General features: G+C 50.9%; 1 protein-coding gene across 1 annotated transcript in view; it reads left to right on the forward strand.

Moving 5' to 3' along the window:
* The first annotated feature begins 515 nt into the window (after positions 1–515).
* The window catches only part of LOC135828908 (uncharacterized), a 61,716-nt gene continuing 45,315 nt past the window's right edge, over positions 516–16,916 (forward strand). The window contains exons 1-4 of the mRNA XM_065341341.1: positions 516–595; positions 4,666–4,784; positions 13,482–13,530; positions 14,032–14,192. Coding sequence (XP_065197413.1) covers positions 4,687–4,784; positions 13,482–13,530; positions 14,032–14,192 — 308 coding nt within the window. The 5' untranslated portion in view covers positions 516–595; positions 4,666–4,686. The remainder of the gene's footprint in view (positions 596–4,665; positions 4,785–13,481; positions 13,531–14,031; positions 14,193–16,916) is intronic.

Consider the following 16,916-nt stretch of genomic DNA (forward strand, 5'->3'; position numbering starts at 1 on the left):
CTCCTGTCTTGCACTTAGCTCTTGTTATACAATGTCATATTAGTCTTGGCTCTTTGCACGAAGCGCCGAGGCATCGTGGAAACCTGTAGAACATCGTAGTGACGTGGTTTTGCACAAAGCCTGGAGTCACATTTCCAGGAAGTGAAGAACTTCCAGGAAACGTACAACGCGAGAACCTACCTGACCAGGTTCCGGCCTTGGATCACATGACGTGTCATGCCAAGAAGGCATGTCACCTATGTGGGAAAGCGGGTGTCGCTCAACCTACAGGCTAAGCACGTGGGACAAGACACTGGCCAAACCACATTGTACCAAAAGGGCGTGACAGCTCAGCACAGAGCTGCTCACTATGTAGATCCTGCTGTCACAGGACTATCAGGCAGCAGTTGTCTTATTCTGGGACGTGACAGAAGGACCAAAAGAATGGACGAAAGAAAGGACGAGTGAACAAACGAATGGAAGACCGAATGGGGAGAGGCATTGTTAAACTAACAAATCTTGATGCTAACCTTGTTTTCCTTTCTTCTTTGATTTTACTCAGGAAGTAACAAAAGAATGGTACCTGACATCAATTGACATTGCACGTAATGACAAGGTATGCATCAGTGTGTGTGTGTGTGTGTGTGTGTGTGTGTGTGTGTGTGTGTGTGTGTGTGTGTGTGTGTGTGTGTGTGTCTGTGTAGTGTTGTTGAGCTGGAAGTCGGTTTGCGATTTTTTTAGCTCTGGCGAAAATGGAGTTGTAGCTGCCTTCAGCAGCCATGGCTGTGTGGTGTAGACCAGGCCATGGCTGCGGCAGCATGTCTCTCAGAGGAGTTGCGACCCGCTGAGAGTAGTTTCACACAGAGCACTAGAAAAACTGAGTTGGAGCAGGCGCTTGAAATTTTGAATTTTTTGAGCGAAGAATGAAGTCCAAAGGGAATGGAACGAAAAGGAATTTGTCCGTGGCGACGTGGAACGTCCGCTCTTTGGTGGAGGATAGTGGAGATGCCAGAGTCTGTCGTGCTGTTCCGTCCGTGACTGCGACTGCTGTTGACAGGAAAGTGGATTTCCTCGTCGATGAATTTCAAAAATTCAAAATCGACATTGCAGGCGTGCAGGAAACAAAGTGGTTCGGACGTGACATTTGGCGTGTCGGCGGCAGCACCTTTCTACACTCGGGACGGCCTCTGCCTGGCGATGGTGAGGCAGCGAGACGCAACGAGGGAGTAGGGATAATGATGAACACAGAGTTCACGGCGAAGTGGCGGCGCGGTGGCGAGCAGTGGAGCGCAATCAGCTCAAGGGTCATCATGGCTCGCTTTCTCATCGGCGAGAGGGATGAGGTCCTGCAGGCTGGCAGGAGACGCCGCTCTGATTATTTCCTGACGGTGATCAACGTTTATGCGCCGACGAGCAAGGCCCCTCCAAACGTCAAGAATCAGTTTATGACGGATTTGCAGTCAGTTGTGTCTGACGTACCTCCTGGTGATTTATTTGTGCTGTTGGGAGATTTCAATGCACGTGTTGGTTCTGGGCAGCGGGCTGCAGGTGGTGTTGGCCGTTTTGATGGGGTGCCAGATGATGAAATTGTTTGGGGCTCTGCTGTTGGTCAGTTTGGTTTGGGCGCGTGTAATGGAGCTGGTGAGGATTTGTTGATGTTTTGTGCTGCAAATAATCTGTCAATCATGAACACATGGTTCCGGAAGAAAGAGTCACGTAGAGGCACCTGGACACATCCTGCTACCCGTCAAGCACATGCCATCGACTTTGTTATGATGCGCGCGGATCAGCGACATCTCTGCTTTGATGTTGGCGTTCTCCGTGGAGCCTGTTGTTGGACGGATCATTTCCTGGTTCGTGGAAAGTTGAACGTGGACTGGCGTGTGCGTCGCTCTGCATCTTCAAGGAGGAGGCCTTTTGCTGTGCATCGTCTTCGCGACCGTGATACGCTCGTGGAATATCAGCAGAGGATTGAATCTGTTTGCACTGCTGCTCCCGGCGCCGGCACAGCAGAGGAACAATGGGAGTCGCTGAGGAACGACATGGGCACTGTGGCCGGTGACGTGCTCGGGCATGGGCGACAGACTCAGCCGGACTGGTTCTTGTCCAGTAAGGACACCCTGGAGCCGCTCATTGCCGTCAAGCGACAAGCTAACGCAGACTATGTTTCTTGTGGCACGCCATCGTCTCGTAAAGCCTTGAGATCTGCCCAGCGAGCTGTGGGCAAGGCTGTTCGGTTAGCTAAGGAGGCGTGGATCAGCGCAATTACGGATGAAGCTGAGGCCGCCCAGAGGGACGGCTCTGTCCGCTGGAAATGTATCAAGAAGTTGCGGGGAATGCACACTGGCCGACAGTCAGTGGTGACATCCAGCGTTCGGGATGAGAATGGCAACTTGACAGACGGTCCAGAGAGTGTGGGAGCTTGTTGGCATCGCCACTTTGATCGTGTCCTTAATGTTCAGAGTGTGTTTGATGCGGAAGTCATTGAATCCATGCCAGTGCTTGGCATCAGGCAAAGTCTTGACGACCCGCCCTCTTTTGAGGAAGTGGTATCGGCGATCAGGAAGCTACACCCAGGCACTGCGGGTGGACAGTCTGGAATTGTCCCGGAGATGATTCTTGCTGGTGGCGAGGCCTTGCATGAGCGCGTCCACAATGTGATCAATGAGGTATGGACCTGCGGTTCTGCCGTGTCTGACTGGCGAAACGCAGAGATCGTCCCTATCCCCAAGAAAGGTGACTTACGGTCCTGCGATAACTGGCGTGGCATCAGCCTCCTGGATGTGGTTGGCAAGGTCTTTGCTCGTGTTCTTCAGGGTCGCCTGCAGGCGGTGGCAGAGGATGTTCTGCCGGATTCCCAGTGCGGATTCCGCAGGGGCCGTGGCTGCAGTGACATGGTATTCACCGCAAGACAACTGATGGAGAAGGCAGTGGAGCACGATTCTGAGCTATATGTGCTTTTCGTCGATCTGCGCAAGGCCTATGATTCAATTCCGCGGTCTGCTTTGTGGCTTGTGCTCCGCAATCTGGGCATTCCTCCGAAGCTGCTTGGCCTTGTCCAGTCGCTCCATGAAGGCATGGAGGCGCGTGTTCGGCTCCCTAACGTCGTCACGGACAACATCAACGTCCGGAATGGCTTGCGTCAGGGCTGCACACTGGCGCCTACGCTCTTTAATCTGTATTTCTCTGCAGTGGTCTCTTCGTGGCATCGCCAGTCTTCTGTTCCGGGTGTACGGGTCCGCTACCGTGTCGGCAGGAAGCTTGTTGGGGATCGGACCGCCAAGTCTCGACTGGCCTCCACTGACGTCACAGAGTCCCAGTTTGCTGATGATGCGGCTCTCTACACCACCTCTTTGAGCCACCTGGAGACGATGACAAACGAGTTTGTGTCCTGTGCTTCGGGTTGGGGTCTAACTGTGAGCGTCCAGAAGACCAAGGCCATGGCGGTGAACTGCTCTCACCCGCCACCTTCCATTGATCTTCAGGATGGAGGAAGCGTGGAGGTTGTGGACAGCTTTACCTATCTTGGCAGTGTCCTGAGTGCAGACGGTGCTCTGGACAAGGAGCTCACCTCCCGTCTTGCCAAGGCCTCTCGTGCTTTTGGCGCTCTCCAAAAGCCAATCTTCGGATGTAGCGGTCTATCCATTAAGTCTAAGCGTCTTGTCTACAAGGCCATTGTCCTCCCTACCCTCTTCTATGGAGCAGAGACTTGGCCCATGAAGGCCCGGCAGATGAATCGCCTGAATCTGTTTCATCGCTCATGCGTCCGTTCCATCTTGGGAGTCTCAAGGAGCGATCAGCACTCCCGTCATCTTAATACTGCTGATCTAGCCCAAAGAGCGCGTCTTCCTGAGGACATTGGCGCTCTCCTGCGTGAGTACCGTCTGCGTTGGCTGGGTCATGTTGCCCGTATGGACGCGGCCCGGATTCCTCAACAAGTGTTGTTTGGTGAGCTCGAAGCAACCAGACCACGGCATGGGCCAAAGAAGCGTTGGCGAGACACGATTGTCGGTGATCTGCGCTCGCTGGATATTCCGGAGTCCGAGTGGTATCGGCTCGCACAAGATCGCCCGGAATGGCGCAGGCGGGTTCATCAACATCGTCTTCCTCCCCCGGCACCGAAGGACTTTCATTGCGCATGCGGCAGAGCGTTTAGGAGAAGTGGCGATTTGAAGCGTCACATCAAGTACTGCCCAACTCAGTAGCCTATCATCTCCACTGGAGATGGGGCGTCAAAGGTCAAGGTCAAGGTGTGGGTCTGTGTGTGTGTCTGCGTGTGTGTGTGCCTGTGTGTGTGCCTGTGTGTGTGTGGGGGGGGGGGGGTGTTGAGGTGGGTGTGTGTATGGGTGAGGGTGGGTGTGGGTGGGTGGGTGTGGGTGTGGGTGTGGGTGTGTGTGTGTGTGTGTGCGTGTGTTGTGTGTGTTGTGTGCGTGTGTGTGTACGACAGCCCAAATCTGTCCACTCTTTGTTAGTGGTTAGAGCATCGCTGGACCCAAGCGAAGGTCCCTGATTCTAGTCCTGGTAGTGACAGTCAATTCTTTTCTTCAGACTTTTCCCGTTAGCATTTTCCCTCAGACCAATAAATATTTTGGTATTGCTCCGTATAATGTCCGCCTCACCAGTTCTGCGTATTGCTAAAAAAAATAGATCTTGTCTCCGCGTTGACTTTTCTGTCCACTGTGCTAGACCGACTTTCAGTCGCTAGTCATGCTCACTTCCAACATGGCACATGTCCTGGACGTGTGCGGGAAACTAGCGGCCAGTTTGGAGGATCAGCTGCAAACCACCGTGAAAGGACTACAAGAGTAAGTTCTGATCAGGGCTGTGGGAGAACTGGAGCTGTCTAGTCTCTCTACCACCCCTCTTCGCCCAACACAACACACCAGCGCAAACGGCAGCCTCTTGGTGGAAATGTGTACAAATACGAAAATGCAAGTTGGCAATGGACAGAGAACAAGAAAAGAACAACAAGAACACAAAATCACGAGCACTTTGGCCAGGAAAAGACACGTCTAACATGGCATCCAAAATGGCGGCAGAGCAACCGATAGGGGCTCGTCGTGGCTGAAGCTGCGATTGCAGCGACAACCACCATGGAGTGCAGGAAACAGATCTGAACACAAAGTCGAGCGAACAGCAACTCAAACAAAGCAAATAAAACAAGACCAGCTACGCAACTACGCACAGCAAGCAAAGACATAAGCGATGACATAATCAGTCACGCGTGAACACAGCATGCGCATGCAGCCTTGCAGGCGCTGGCGCGTTGCACCGAAGTTCATGGATGTGATAGTCAAGTGGTGCACGCGAGATCACGATGGTGTTGATATTTACGTTGATGATCTGTACGTCCCGAAGCTGCAAACGAAGCTCAGTCGGTAGAGCATGAGACTCTTAATCTCAGGGTCGTGGGCTCGAGCCCCACGTTGGGCGCCAATTGCCGTCGGGGGTTTTATGCCTCGGCGATAGCCCTTCCGATTACTCACGCAATCACCGGTACATCCCACGTATACCACACTCAGAGTACAAATATTTTAGTCTTACTCCAAGGAGAGTCTCAGGAAGAAGGCAAAACAACAAGGATGCGTACAATAATATGCAGGCATGCGCAACCTGCGCAGTCCGCACACCGACCACGCGGACCCAGCACACACGTGCCAAAAGGGGCACATACCCTACAAAAGGGCAGGGACAACACTTTACTCATGTCAATTCCCAATATGTGGATGGATGTATTGAATTGCTGCGTCATACTGCATAGCCATCTATGGCACCACACCACATCACTTGTGCTGCGGCCACGGCGAAAAGCACTTTGGGATGTAGCCAGGTACTGATCAACCGCTTGCTGTATCCTCTTCAGCACAATCAGGGACAGCGTCTTTCTCAAAGCCGAGAGCAGTACGATAGGGCGCGTACTAGTAAGCGGCCCTAGTGGTTTACCGGGCTTCTGCAGCAGTATTAGGGTTCCTCTGCCAACTTCGAGTTGGTCATGTGTCTCAATAGCTCGGTTCAAGATGTTGGAAGTCATCTCAGCAACAATGGGAGTGTCGTCGGGTCGGGGGGGTTTTATTCCTCGGCGATAGCCCTTCCGATTACTCTCGATATCTCATATCACACGGACGCCACACTCAGAGAACAGATTATTGTTGTTGCTCCAAAGAGAGTCTCAAGAAGAAGGCACCCAAAACAACCAGAATGCGTACGATAAGTATGCAAGCATGCGCACAACAACAAGAACATGTACGATAATCATGCAAGCATGCGCAACCGGCGCAGTCCGCGCACCGACCACGCGGACCCAGCACACACGTGCCAAAAGGGGCACGTACCCTCCAAAAGGGCAGGGACAACAGGAGGACTGTACTTGAGTAACTCTCCGGAGAGATGATCAGGGCCTGCCGCTCTCCCGTTATTCAGGCTTTGGAAGGCCCTCCTAACTTCGGACAATGTGATACGATTGGGGAGAGGGCTGGGGTCACCTAGGAATTGTGGAATGTCAGGGAGGGATTTATCATGGAATTGGCTTTCATAATGTTTGATGATGAACGCCTGCTGGTCTGCAGGGTTGATAACGATTACAATTCAAATAAACTACTTCAAGGAAAGATGAGAAGTGAAACGACTAGAACTAGAAGAAATAGAACAGAATATAGAACAAGGACAATGGAAGCGAACTAAAGATGAAGCTACAATGAGGTAAGAGGCATGACACACTTGTCGTCGGGGGGTTTTATTCCCTCGCACGATAGCCCTTCCGACTACTCTCTTATTCATACATCACACGTACGCCACACTCAGAGGACAGATTATCATTGTTGTTCCAAGGAGAGTCTCAGGAAGAAGGCACACAAAACAACCAGAATGCGCACGATAAGCATGCAAGCATGCGCACAACAACAAGAACATGTACGATAATCTCCAACCGGCGCAGTCCGCGCGCGGTCCGCACCAACGTGCCAAAAGGGGCACACACGTGCCAAAAGGGCAGGGACAACATACTTCCACATGAAAAAAATGCATCCTCTCCTGAGGATGGGAGAGAAGAAAACAAAACGAGAAGACTGCCAGGAGAAAAAGAAATCAAATGTGAACAACATACACATGCAGATACGCAGGGCCAAAACAGTAGGATACATTAGTAACTCCGGACAACGGGGGAAAAGCCAAAGCAAAGGGGTGGAAAGAAAACAGACTGGGCCCACCCATAGAGGGAACCGCCATCTTTCAGGCGTGGGCCCCCGGAAACAACCACCTCGCCCTGGTGCGAAGCCAAGGCAAACCGACGCTACTGCGAAGACCGCGGCAGCTGAACCGGGTGACCAGTCATCTGACAGCACAGGAGTTGTCCGGAAAACCATCGCGCAGCTGATGGGGCTACGAAAACTCACAGAGACATACACAGAAAGAAAGAAACACGGACTGACGCAAACATCTCAGCAATACTAGGAGCCAAAATTCAGACAAGAAAAACCACAAGAAGGAATGGCAGAACAGCAACATTGAACACGCCTACGGATACAGGGGCAGTCTATCCATGAGGACACCAGATAGCACACAAACAAATCGGTCACCAATACGCAAACAAAAATTAACATAGAAAAACCACAGGGCGCTACCCTGAATAACCACAGGCCTCTAACCTGAAAAAACCACAGGTCTCTAACCTGAAAAAACCCACACTAGGGCCACAGGGATTGAACCTGAATATCACGCGTGAAACACATCCGCTCACGAAACACAAAAAAACACCGTCCTGAACCCTACTGGGACGCACAAAGGCCAGCCAGCAAAACACGGAAACCGAACACCCGCAAGGCGAACCGATACAAATAAGCGCTGGATCCCACCAGCCCACCAGGCAGACCGTGGCTCACCATGATCGGACGCCCCCCTAGGTGAAATGAAGAGACCCACGTGCCAAAACACAAATACCAAACAACACACTCACAGAAATATTGCCACCCGGACCGTCAACGAGAATCTCAGAAGCATGTTGCACCACTGGGCGTCAGCCATTCCACATGAGCGGGACAACCAGGCGGAGCACTAAAACGCTCGACACAAAACATGAATACTAGTAAAACGAAAAAGAAAGCACGTGTACTTGAAACTGGAAACGACGGAGTGCCACCACATCGAGTAAATCGATGGGGACATCTACCAAACTGAAACAAATCGAACGACACAGGATCGGAGCAGTCCGACGACACCGAAACGACGTGCACCAGTGCACAACACAGGGCGAGTAAGCAAACACGAGCAAAGCTACCCATGCTGACTACCATGATGACGTACCAAGCAACACGATGAGCATGCACGACAGCACGGACAACAGAACTTTCAAGTCAGAAGGTGTGAAAACACAGTGTACACGACCACTCGAACAGCCAGAGGCCGGAGGGCGACAATGTACACTTGTTCAAAACACCGCACACACAACGTGGGCCACAATCATGTACTAACAGGAGCGGGGCTCGAACGAGGTACTTGTACACAAGAGAACAACACGGGACTTCAATGCCACGAAGCGAAACAATTATTTGAAAATCCCAAATCGAAGACTAGTACCAGGAGAACTACGTACAAGGTACAAAACATTACGCAGGGCAGACAAAGCAGGCTCACCTGAGTAGGAGCTCCGAGGACAGGGTTGAGCAGATGGAGCAAAGCGGAGCCATGGCGAGGACGCGTGGAGAAGGCAAGATTTGAAGCCACGGCGAAAACGAAAACGATCTCAGGGTTGTGGGGAACGATGCCACTAGCTGGGCGCCAATTGTCGTCGGGGGTTTTTATTCCCTCGCACGATAGCCCTTCCGACTACTCTCTTATTCATACATCACACGTACGCCACACTCAGAGGACAGATTATCATTGTTGTTCCAAGGAGAGTCTCAGGAAGAAGGCACACAAAACAACCAGAATGCGCACGATAAGCATGCAAGCATGCGCACAACAACAAGAACATGTACGATAATCTCCAACCGGCGCAGTCCGCGCGCGGTCCGCACCAACGTGCCAAAAGGGGCACACACGTGCCAAAAGGGCAGGGACAACATACTTCCACATGAAAAAAATGCATCCTCTCCTGAGGATGGGAGAGAAGAAAACAAAACGAGAAGACTGCCAGGAGAAAAAGAAATCAAATGTGAACAACATACACATGCAGATACGCAGGGCCAAAACAGTAGGATACATTAGTAACTCCGGACAACGGGGGAAAAGCCAAAGCAAAGGGGTGGAAAGAAAACAGACTGGGCCCACCCATAGAGGGAACCGCCATCTTTCAGGCGTGGGCCCCCGGAAAACAACCACCTCGCCCTGGTGCGAAGCCAAGGCAAACCGACGCTACTGCGAAGACCGCGGCAGCTGAACCGGGCGACCAGTCATCTGACAGCACAGGAGTTGTCCGGAAAACCATCGCGCAGCTGATGGGGCTACGAAAACTCACAGAGACATACACAGAAAGAAAGAAACACGGACTGACGCAAACATCTCAGCAATACTAGGAGCCAAAATTCAGACAAGAAAAACCACAAGAAGGAATGGCAGAACAGCAACATTGAACACGCCTACGGATACAGGGGCAGTCTATCCATGAGGACACCAGATAGCACACAAACAAATCGGTCACCAATACGCAAACAAAAATTAACATAGAAAAACCACAGGGCGCTACCCTGAATAACCACAGGCCTCTAACCTGAAAAAACCACAGGTCTCTAACCTGAAAAAACCCACACTAGGGCCACAGGGATTGAACCTGAATATCACGCGTGAAACACATCCGCTCACGAAACACAAAAAAACACCGTCCTGAACCCTACTGGGACGCACAAAGGCCAGCCAGCAAAACACGGAAACCGAACACCCGCAAGGCGAACCGATACAAATAAGCGCTGGATCCCACCAGCCCACCAGGCAGACCGTGGCTCACCATGATCGGACGCCCCCCTAGGTGAAATGAAGAGACCCACGTGCCAAAACACAAATACCAAACAACACACTCACAGAAATATTGCCACCCGGACCGTCAACGAGAATCTCAGAAGCATGTTGCACCACTGGGCGTCAGCCATTCCACATGAGCGGGACAACCAGGCGGAGCACTAAAACGCTCGACACAAAACATGAATACTAGTAAAACGAAAAAGAAAGCACGTGTACTTGAAACTGGAAACGACGGAGTGCCACCACATCGAGTAAATCGATGGGGACATCTACCAAACTGAAACAAATCGAACGACACAGGATCGGAGCAGTCCGACGACACCGAAACGACGTGCACCAGTGCACAACACAGGGCGAGTAAGCAAACACGAGCAAAGCTACCCATGCTGACTACCATGATGACGTACCAAGCAACACGATGAGCATGCACGACAGCACGGACAACAGAACTTTCAAGTCAGAAGGTGTGAAAACACAGTGTACACGACCACTCGAACAGCCAGAGGCCGGAGGGCGACAATGTACACTTGTTCAAAACACCGCACACACAACGTGGGCCACAATCATGTACTAACAGGAGCGGGGCTCGAACGAGGTACTTGTACACAAGAGAACAACACGGGACTTCAATGCCACGAAGCGAAACAATTATTTGAAAATCCCAAATCGAAGACTAGTACCAGGAGAACTACGTACAAGGTACAAAACATTACGCAGGGCAGACAAAGCAGGCTCACCTGAGTAGGAGCTCCGAGGACAGGGTTGAGCAGATGGAGCAAAGCGGAGCCATGGCGAGGACGCGTGGAGAAGGCAAGATTTGAAGCCACGGCGAAAACGAAAACGATCTCAGGGTTGTGGGGAACGATGCCACTAGCTGGGCGCCAATTGTCGTCGGGGGTTTTTATTCCCTCGCACGATAGCCCTTCCGACTACTCTCTTATTCATACATCACACGTACGCCACACTCAGAGGACAGATTATCATTGTTGTTCCAAGGAGAGTCTCAGGAAGAAGGCACACAAAACAACCAGAATGCGCACGATAAGCATGCAAGCATGCGCACAACAACAAGAACATGTACGATAATCTCCAACCGGCGCAGTCCGCGCGCGGTCCGCACCAACGTGCCAAAAGGGGCACACACGTGCCAAAAGGGCAGGGACAACACACTGATGACAGATGTCACCACAACAAATACAGTTGCGCTCACTGAAATCCGACCCAATGTGCAAAGCTGGCACCCTCAACTTGCACGGCCCTTGACGCCCTGGCAGTGGAATGAATGCGGCTGGACGTACACATGTACACCCACAATGATGTAATCGGAACTGGTCCAGGGCGCCAGCTTTGCACTTTGGGTCGGATTTCAGTGAGCGCAACTGTACATAGTCGTAATGTTTGTCTACACACACACATTGTATCGTCACACTACACACATTGTCATATTGTCACAGGGCCAACCACAGCTGTATGTTCAGTGACGTCACAGGGCAGTGCGGAAGTGGTACGACCGGGGTCGGGGGGGGGGGGGTCCCCGGAAAATATTCGGATTTTCACAGTGCGGAGTGGTACGACCGGGATCGGGGGGGGGGGGGGATCCCGGGAAAATAGTCGGATTTTCCGGCCAACAGGGCACGTTTCAGCACTCTTTTATTGTTTGTTTTATGACAAATTGGGCAGACCATCCTGGAGGAAAAGTGGTGCGACCATGGTCGTACTGATCGTACTGCGTGTGACGCTGTTATATATGTACTCTTGTTAGATAGGTACTCATGTGTACTGTACACAGTAGTAATATACCTACTTCTGTAGCACTAGCATGATCTAGCATGATCACACTGCGCATGGTCTTGTTCATGGCTTTTTTCCAATCTACTTGTGCTGGCTGGCTGCTTATGTGCATGGGATCAGGACACAACAGACGCCCCTGATGTTCTTTTGGCACGCAGCGGTGACTGTTCTACTCTTGGCTCTTCACAATTTACACTTCACTCTCGATTCTTTGCAAGTACAGTCAGCTTTGCATACAACAACACTCGGCGGGGCATCAGAAAATCGTCCTTATTCGCGAAGTGTCCTTATACCCGAAGTCTCATTATATGTATTACAGTTAGATGGGACTTTGCTCTGGGCATGGAAATTCTGCCATTATTCGCGTATTGTCGTTATGTCTGCAGTCATTAGCGAAGTTGACTGTACCGTATTTTCTGGAAGTGTGAATTTACGTGTGTTGTCACAAATGTCTTTGTATTTCTCCTCTCTGCTCTCTCTCTGTTATCACGCCTGACTTGGTCCATTGGACGGGACTCAGCCGTCACCCTGCTGTCACGTCCCTCCTTGCGCCCTTGTCCGTTGAGTGCGTAGCTTCTGTTGTAGTTGGCTGTTGATCGTCTTGGTCTTTCAAGCAAGGAGGGACGTGACAGCAGGGTGACGGCCGAGTCCCGTCCAATGGACCAAGTCAGGTATGTATGTATTGCTTTTATTTTACATCGCAAGTCAAACGGGCAATCATGCCCAATGTTATGATGACGATGGAAAGGGAGAAAAGATTAATAAGAACAAGATTAGTTATCCTGGATTATGGGGAGTGAAGAAAACAGTGAGTCTAGGAATCTCTCCTTAGATCATCTTAACATTGGTCATGAATGTAGACTTTCAATGGACGTGAGAGTTGAGATGTGCAAGGGCAGGCCAACTAGAGGGGAATGCTAGGCTGTGAGATTCCGAAGTACATCTATTCTGTGTTTGTTATATGTAATGCATTGCAAATCCAAGGACAATCATCCCCAAACGGATAAAATCTAAGATAACCTGGATAGGTGGAGGAAAGAAAACAGTGAGTATGGAGAACTCTCGGGATAGGGAACATCCTAGCATTAGCCATGAAAGTAAACTTTCAATAAACGCTTGAATCGGCATGTTGTAGGGCATGACTTTAAAAGGACGAGGGCAAAGATTCCACAACTTAGCAGCAGCAAAAACTGGTCTGTGAGATCCCGAAGTACTGCGGATGTTGGGAAGGGGCAGATTGCAGGCATCCTGACCTCTGGTAGCACGGGGCAGTGAACTGTATTCCAGGCGTGATTTGAGCAGCAAACTGACATTGCCGTGAAGAATGCGGCGTACGAGAAGCCGCAACTTGCAATCCGCCCGCTCGACAGCCGGACAAATGCCGAGTTGGGCATACAGCTGCATAGTGTGGGCACGCGAGGGCTGGGTTGTGATACAGCGGATGCAGCTGTCGTCGGGGGGGTTTTATTCCCTCGCACGATTGCCCTTCCGATTACTCTCTTATTCATACACGTACGCCACACTCAGAGGACAGATTATCATTGTTGTTCCAAGGAGAGTCTCAGGAAGAAGGCACCCAAAACAACCAGGATGCGCACGATAAGCATGCGCACAACAAGAACATGTACGATAATCATGAAACCGGCGCAGACCGCACGCGGTCCGAACCAACGTGCCAAAAGGGGCACACACGTGCCAAAAGGGCAGGGACAACACAGCGCTTATCCAGTCTGATGAGTTTGAACTTTGTTTTTCTGCAGTCTTGGTATATCGTTTCGGAGCATCGTCAAAAGAAATCTATTAAAATGGGTGAGAGACTAAGTGACCACTGCCTCAGGTCATGTTCCTCGTGATGCGGTATAACTGCCTTTGCTGAGCGTAAGCTTACTCACTTGTGTGCACTCCCACCTGTGCGCGGCTATGTGTTTGTGTGTGTGGGGGGGGGGGGGGTGCGTGGATGTGCATGTGTGTGCGTGTCTGTCTGTGTGTGGAGGGGGGGGGGGGGGGTGCACGTGTGTGTATAATTATGTGTCCGTGTATGCATGTGTTCGAGTTCGAGTCCTGGTGGTGACAGTCAATTTTTTTCCTCAGACTTTTCCCGTTTGTGTCTTTCCCTCAAACCAGTGAATGCATTTGTATGTGTATGCATGTATACGTATATATACAGTGCTGGCAACTGAAATCCGACCCCCTTGCCGGCGCGGCGCGCCGGCAAGGGGGTCGGATTTCAGTTGCCAGCAATGTATGTGTGCCCGTAACGCATCCTGCATCACCTCGCTTTCATGCACATGTGTCTCCTGTGTCCTTCAGAGCTCAGCAGACACACCCGCTATCGTCACCCTCTGTACAAAGTTTTGCCTTCAGAAGACATCCTCGGAGGCACAAAAGCTAGCACTGATGACGTCGCTGCGCAAAATGTTCTCCACGTGCGGCCGTGTGTGGCCGCAAAGGGTCTTGCGGCATCTACAGATGTAAGCGTGAGTTCCAGATTCGGAACCCGAGTGATTTATCCCGAATCGCGACACATTTCCATTTACTCGATGCACCACAATGCACCTCGTGGCATGTCTGAACTACTGACCTCCCGCAGTGTTAAGGGCTAGCTTTCTGCCGCCTTTGATACGGGGGTGTTCCTATCTGAAAAGATGTATCTCCCTATCTGGAAAAGGGTGTCCCTATCTGGAAAGGGGTGTCCCTGTCTGGAAAAGGGCGCCCCTATCTGGAAAGGGGTGCCCCTATCTGGAATGAGGTGTTAACCTAACACTCAACGTCTATGCCGCAGCATCACATTTCTTCCAAAACAAGTTCTCGCCGTATGCAATTGCACGTCTGGAGCAGCGGACGCAGAGGCAAACCCTGCGCGCACATCACAGACCAAACGGGCACTTACTACGCCGCCAGGGGCGTGCTTGGCGAGGGGCACAGGGGGCAAGTGCACCACCCAAAATGTTTCGACCGGGGTTTTGAAAGTCACCAATGTATTGCGGAAAACCCGACCTTGCGGGAGCACATCCACAGATGAGGTGTTGAAGCTGTTCTTTCGATGCTCTCCTTGCCGAATCCTGTCCAGATACGTCAAATAGTGTGACGATTGTTCTTAGCTATATCCGTGAAATGTGTGTTTGCATCGGCCTGCCTGGCACAGTGCACTAGTGCCGTCGACGAATTGGTTTTTAAACATTTGTAAAGTTGTCATCCTTTATTTTGAAAAAATGTTTATTATGATGCTGTACGGTGTTCATTCTTGATGACATACAATCTTTGTAACAGTAATAATGACGTCACATGTACAAATATCTGATGATGTCACCGGTACAACCTTTTGAAAATTGCTGTTGTCTGGAAGTGGTGTACCCCCCTGGAAGGGGAGCCGAGCATGCCCCTGGCCGCGTAGACCATGTAGAAGTCAAAAGCACAACACAGATGTGTCGTCGGGGGGTCTCAGTCGGTAGAGCATGAGACTCTTAATCTCAGGGTCGGGGGTTCGAGCCCCACGTTGGGCGCCAATTGTCGTCGGGGGGGTTTTATTCCCTCGCACGATAGCCCTTCCGATTACTCTCTTATTCATACATCACACGTACGCCACACTCAGAGGACAGATTATCATTGTTGTTCCAAGGAGAGTCTCAGGAAGAAGGCACCCAAAACAACCAGAATGCGCACGATTGTGGAATATTGCATGCTTGTCAATAGTGCATGCTTGTTAGAGATTGCATGCTTGTCAGATATTGCATGCTTGTTAGATAATGCATGCTTGTTAGAGATTGCATGCTTGTTAGATATTGCATGAATAAGAGTATTGTCACAAACTAATGGTTCGCACCAAGCATACATACAAGCACACAAGCAATTGATTATACAGTCTTCTTTCTTCTTTCTATCGTGTCTTCTAAAGTATTTTACTTACCTTTTGCGCCATGGTACGTCTACGACGTTCCCATGGTCTTCACGTACGACATACGGTTTTCTAGCCCTTTTTCCTGGAGCTTGTCTCCTCGTGTCGTTTCTGTTTCATTGGTTTTACGTTGTCTAATGATAAGCAACAGTTTGAGTTTGAGTCTAAGAGAACCCAAGATGCGCTCGCGTTGAGCCAAAGCAGCCTTACAAGATACCATTTTGTAAATTGGTCCTTCGAGCCGGATAGCCGGATTCGAACCAGAGAAGACTAGAGATGGCAGATAGTATTGGTCCGCAGCAGAAGATCGCCAAGGCTAAGGCGAAGACGGAATATACTAATGTCCGCCGTGGGTTGCTGGTGTCCATCGTATCGGAAACCGTGAGTGTCGAGGAGATTAAATATGGGCTACTAATGCTCGAGAACAGGATGAACTCCGTGATGGAGGTTGTTTCAGAGCTGGCAGATATATTTTGCAAGAATCCTACTTATTTAGAGAGTTTGGCAAAGGAGACTGCAGAATTAGAGGTGTCGTACACTGAGGCAGTGACGCAGGCCAGCACTACTTTAGCAAATATCAGCATGAGTAGATACAACAGTGCACACACAAGCGAAATCACGGGGTTGCGATACACCCGTCACCCAGAGAGAGTTCAGGCATATTTGGAATCCATTTCAGCTACAGACAAAATACGGACTGCACAGGAGCAGCTCCAGTGGAGTAGCAGTAGCATGCAAGAATTAGATACATCCAGCACGAGTCGTAGTGTACAGGCCAGCGGCCAGAGTGAACTCAGTACTAGTGGTAGTACCGTACACATTCCCGCATCGGATGCTAACACCGCAGCTACGGAGCTTGTGTTTGTAGGCCAGGATAGTGCATGCACGAATGATGTAGTCATGTCCATGCCTGATGTATCTGGTATCCCGTCAGCAGCTACAGGGGCCACAGGGCCAGCAGCGCGCGACCTCGACCGGAACAACGTCCCAGCAGAGCAGCGCAAGCAGCAACAACCAGGTGCCGGTGTTGGCGTGAGTACAGATTTGCGTCTGGCTGTGAGCAGTAGTGACACCGGTACCAACCCTCGACAGTCGTCAGTCTCGTCACCGTACGACGTCGGACGTCAACAGATCACGCAGAACACGACGAGCACGAGTACACCAGTCTCGAGTGCTGGTTACACCAACACAACACGAACAAACGACAATCGCACATTCACGATCACAGCTGCAACACCAACGCTGCAATACGGAACAACAACTACACCAACACAACAACACAGACTCAGTTCAGCTCGTA

Source organism: Sycon ciliatum, chromosome 12 (assembly GCF_964019385.1).
Source record: "Sycon ciliatum chromosome 12, ocSycCili1.1, whole genome shotgun sequence".
In the NCBI taxonomy this organism is placed as follows: domain Eukaryota; kingdom Metazoa; phylum Porifera; class Calcarea; order Leucosolenida; family Sycettidae; genus Sycon; species Sycon ciliatum.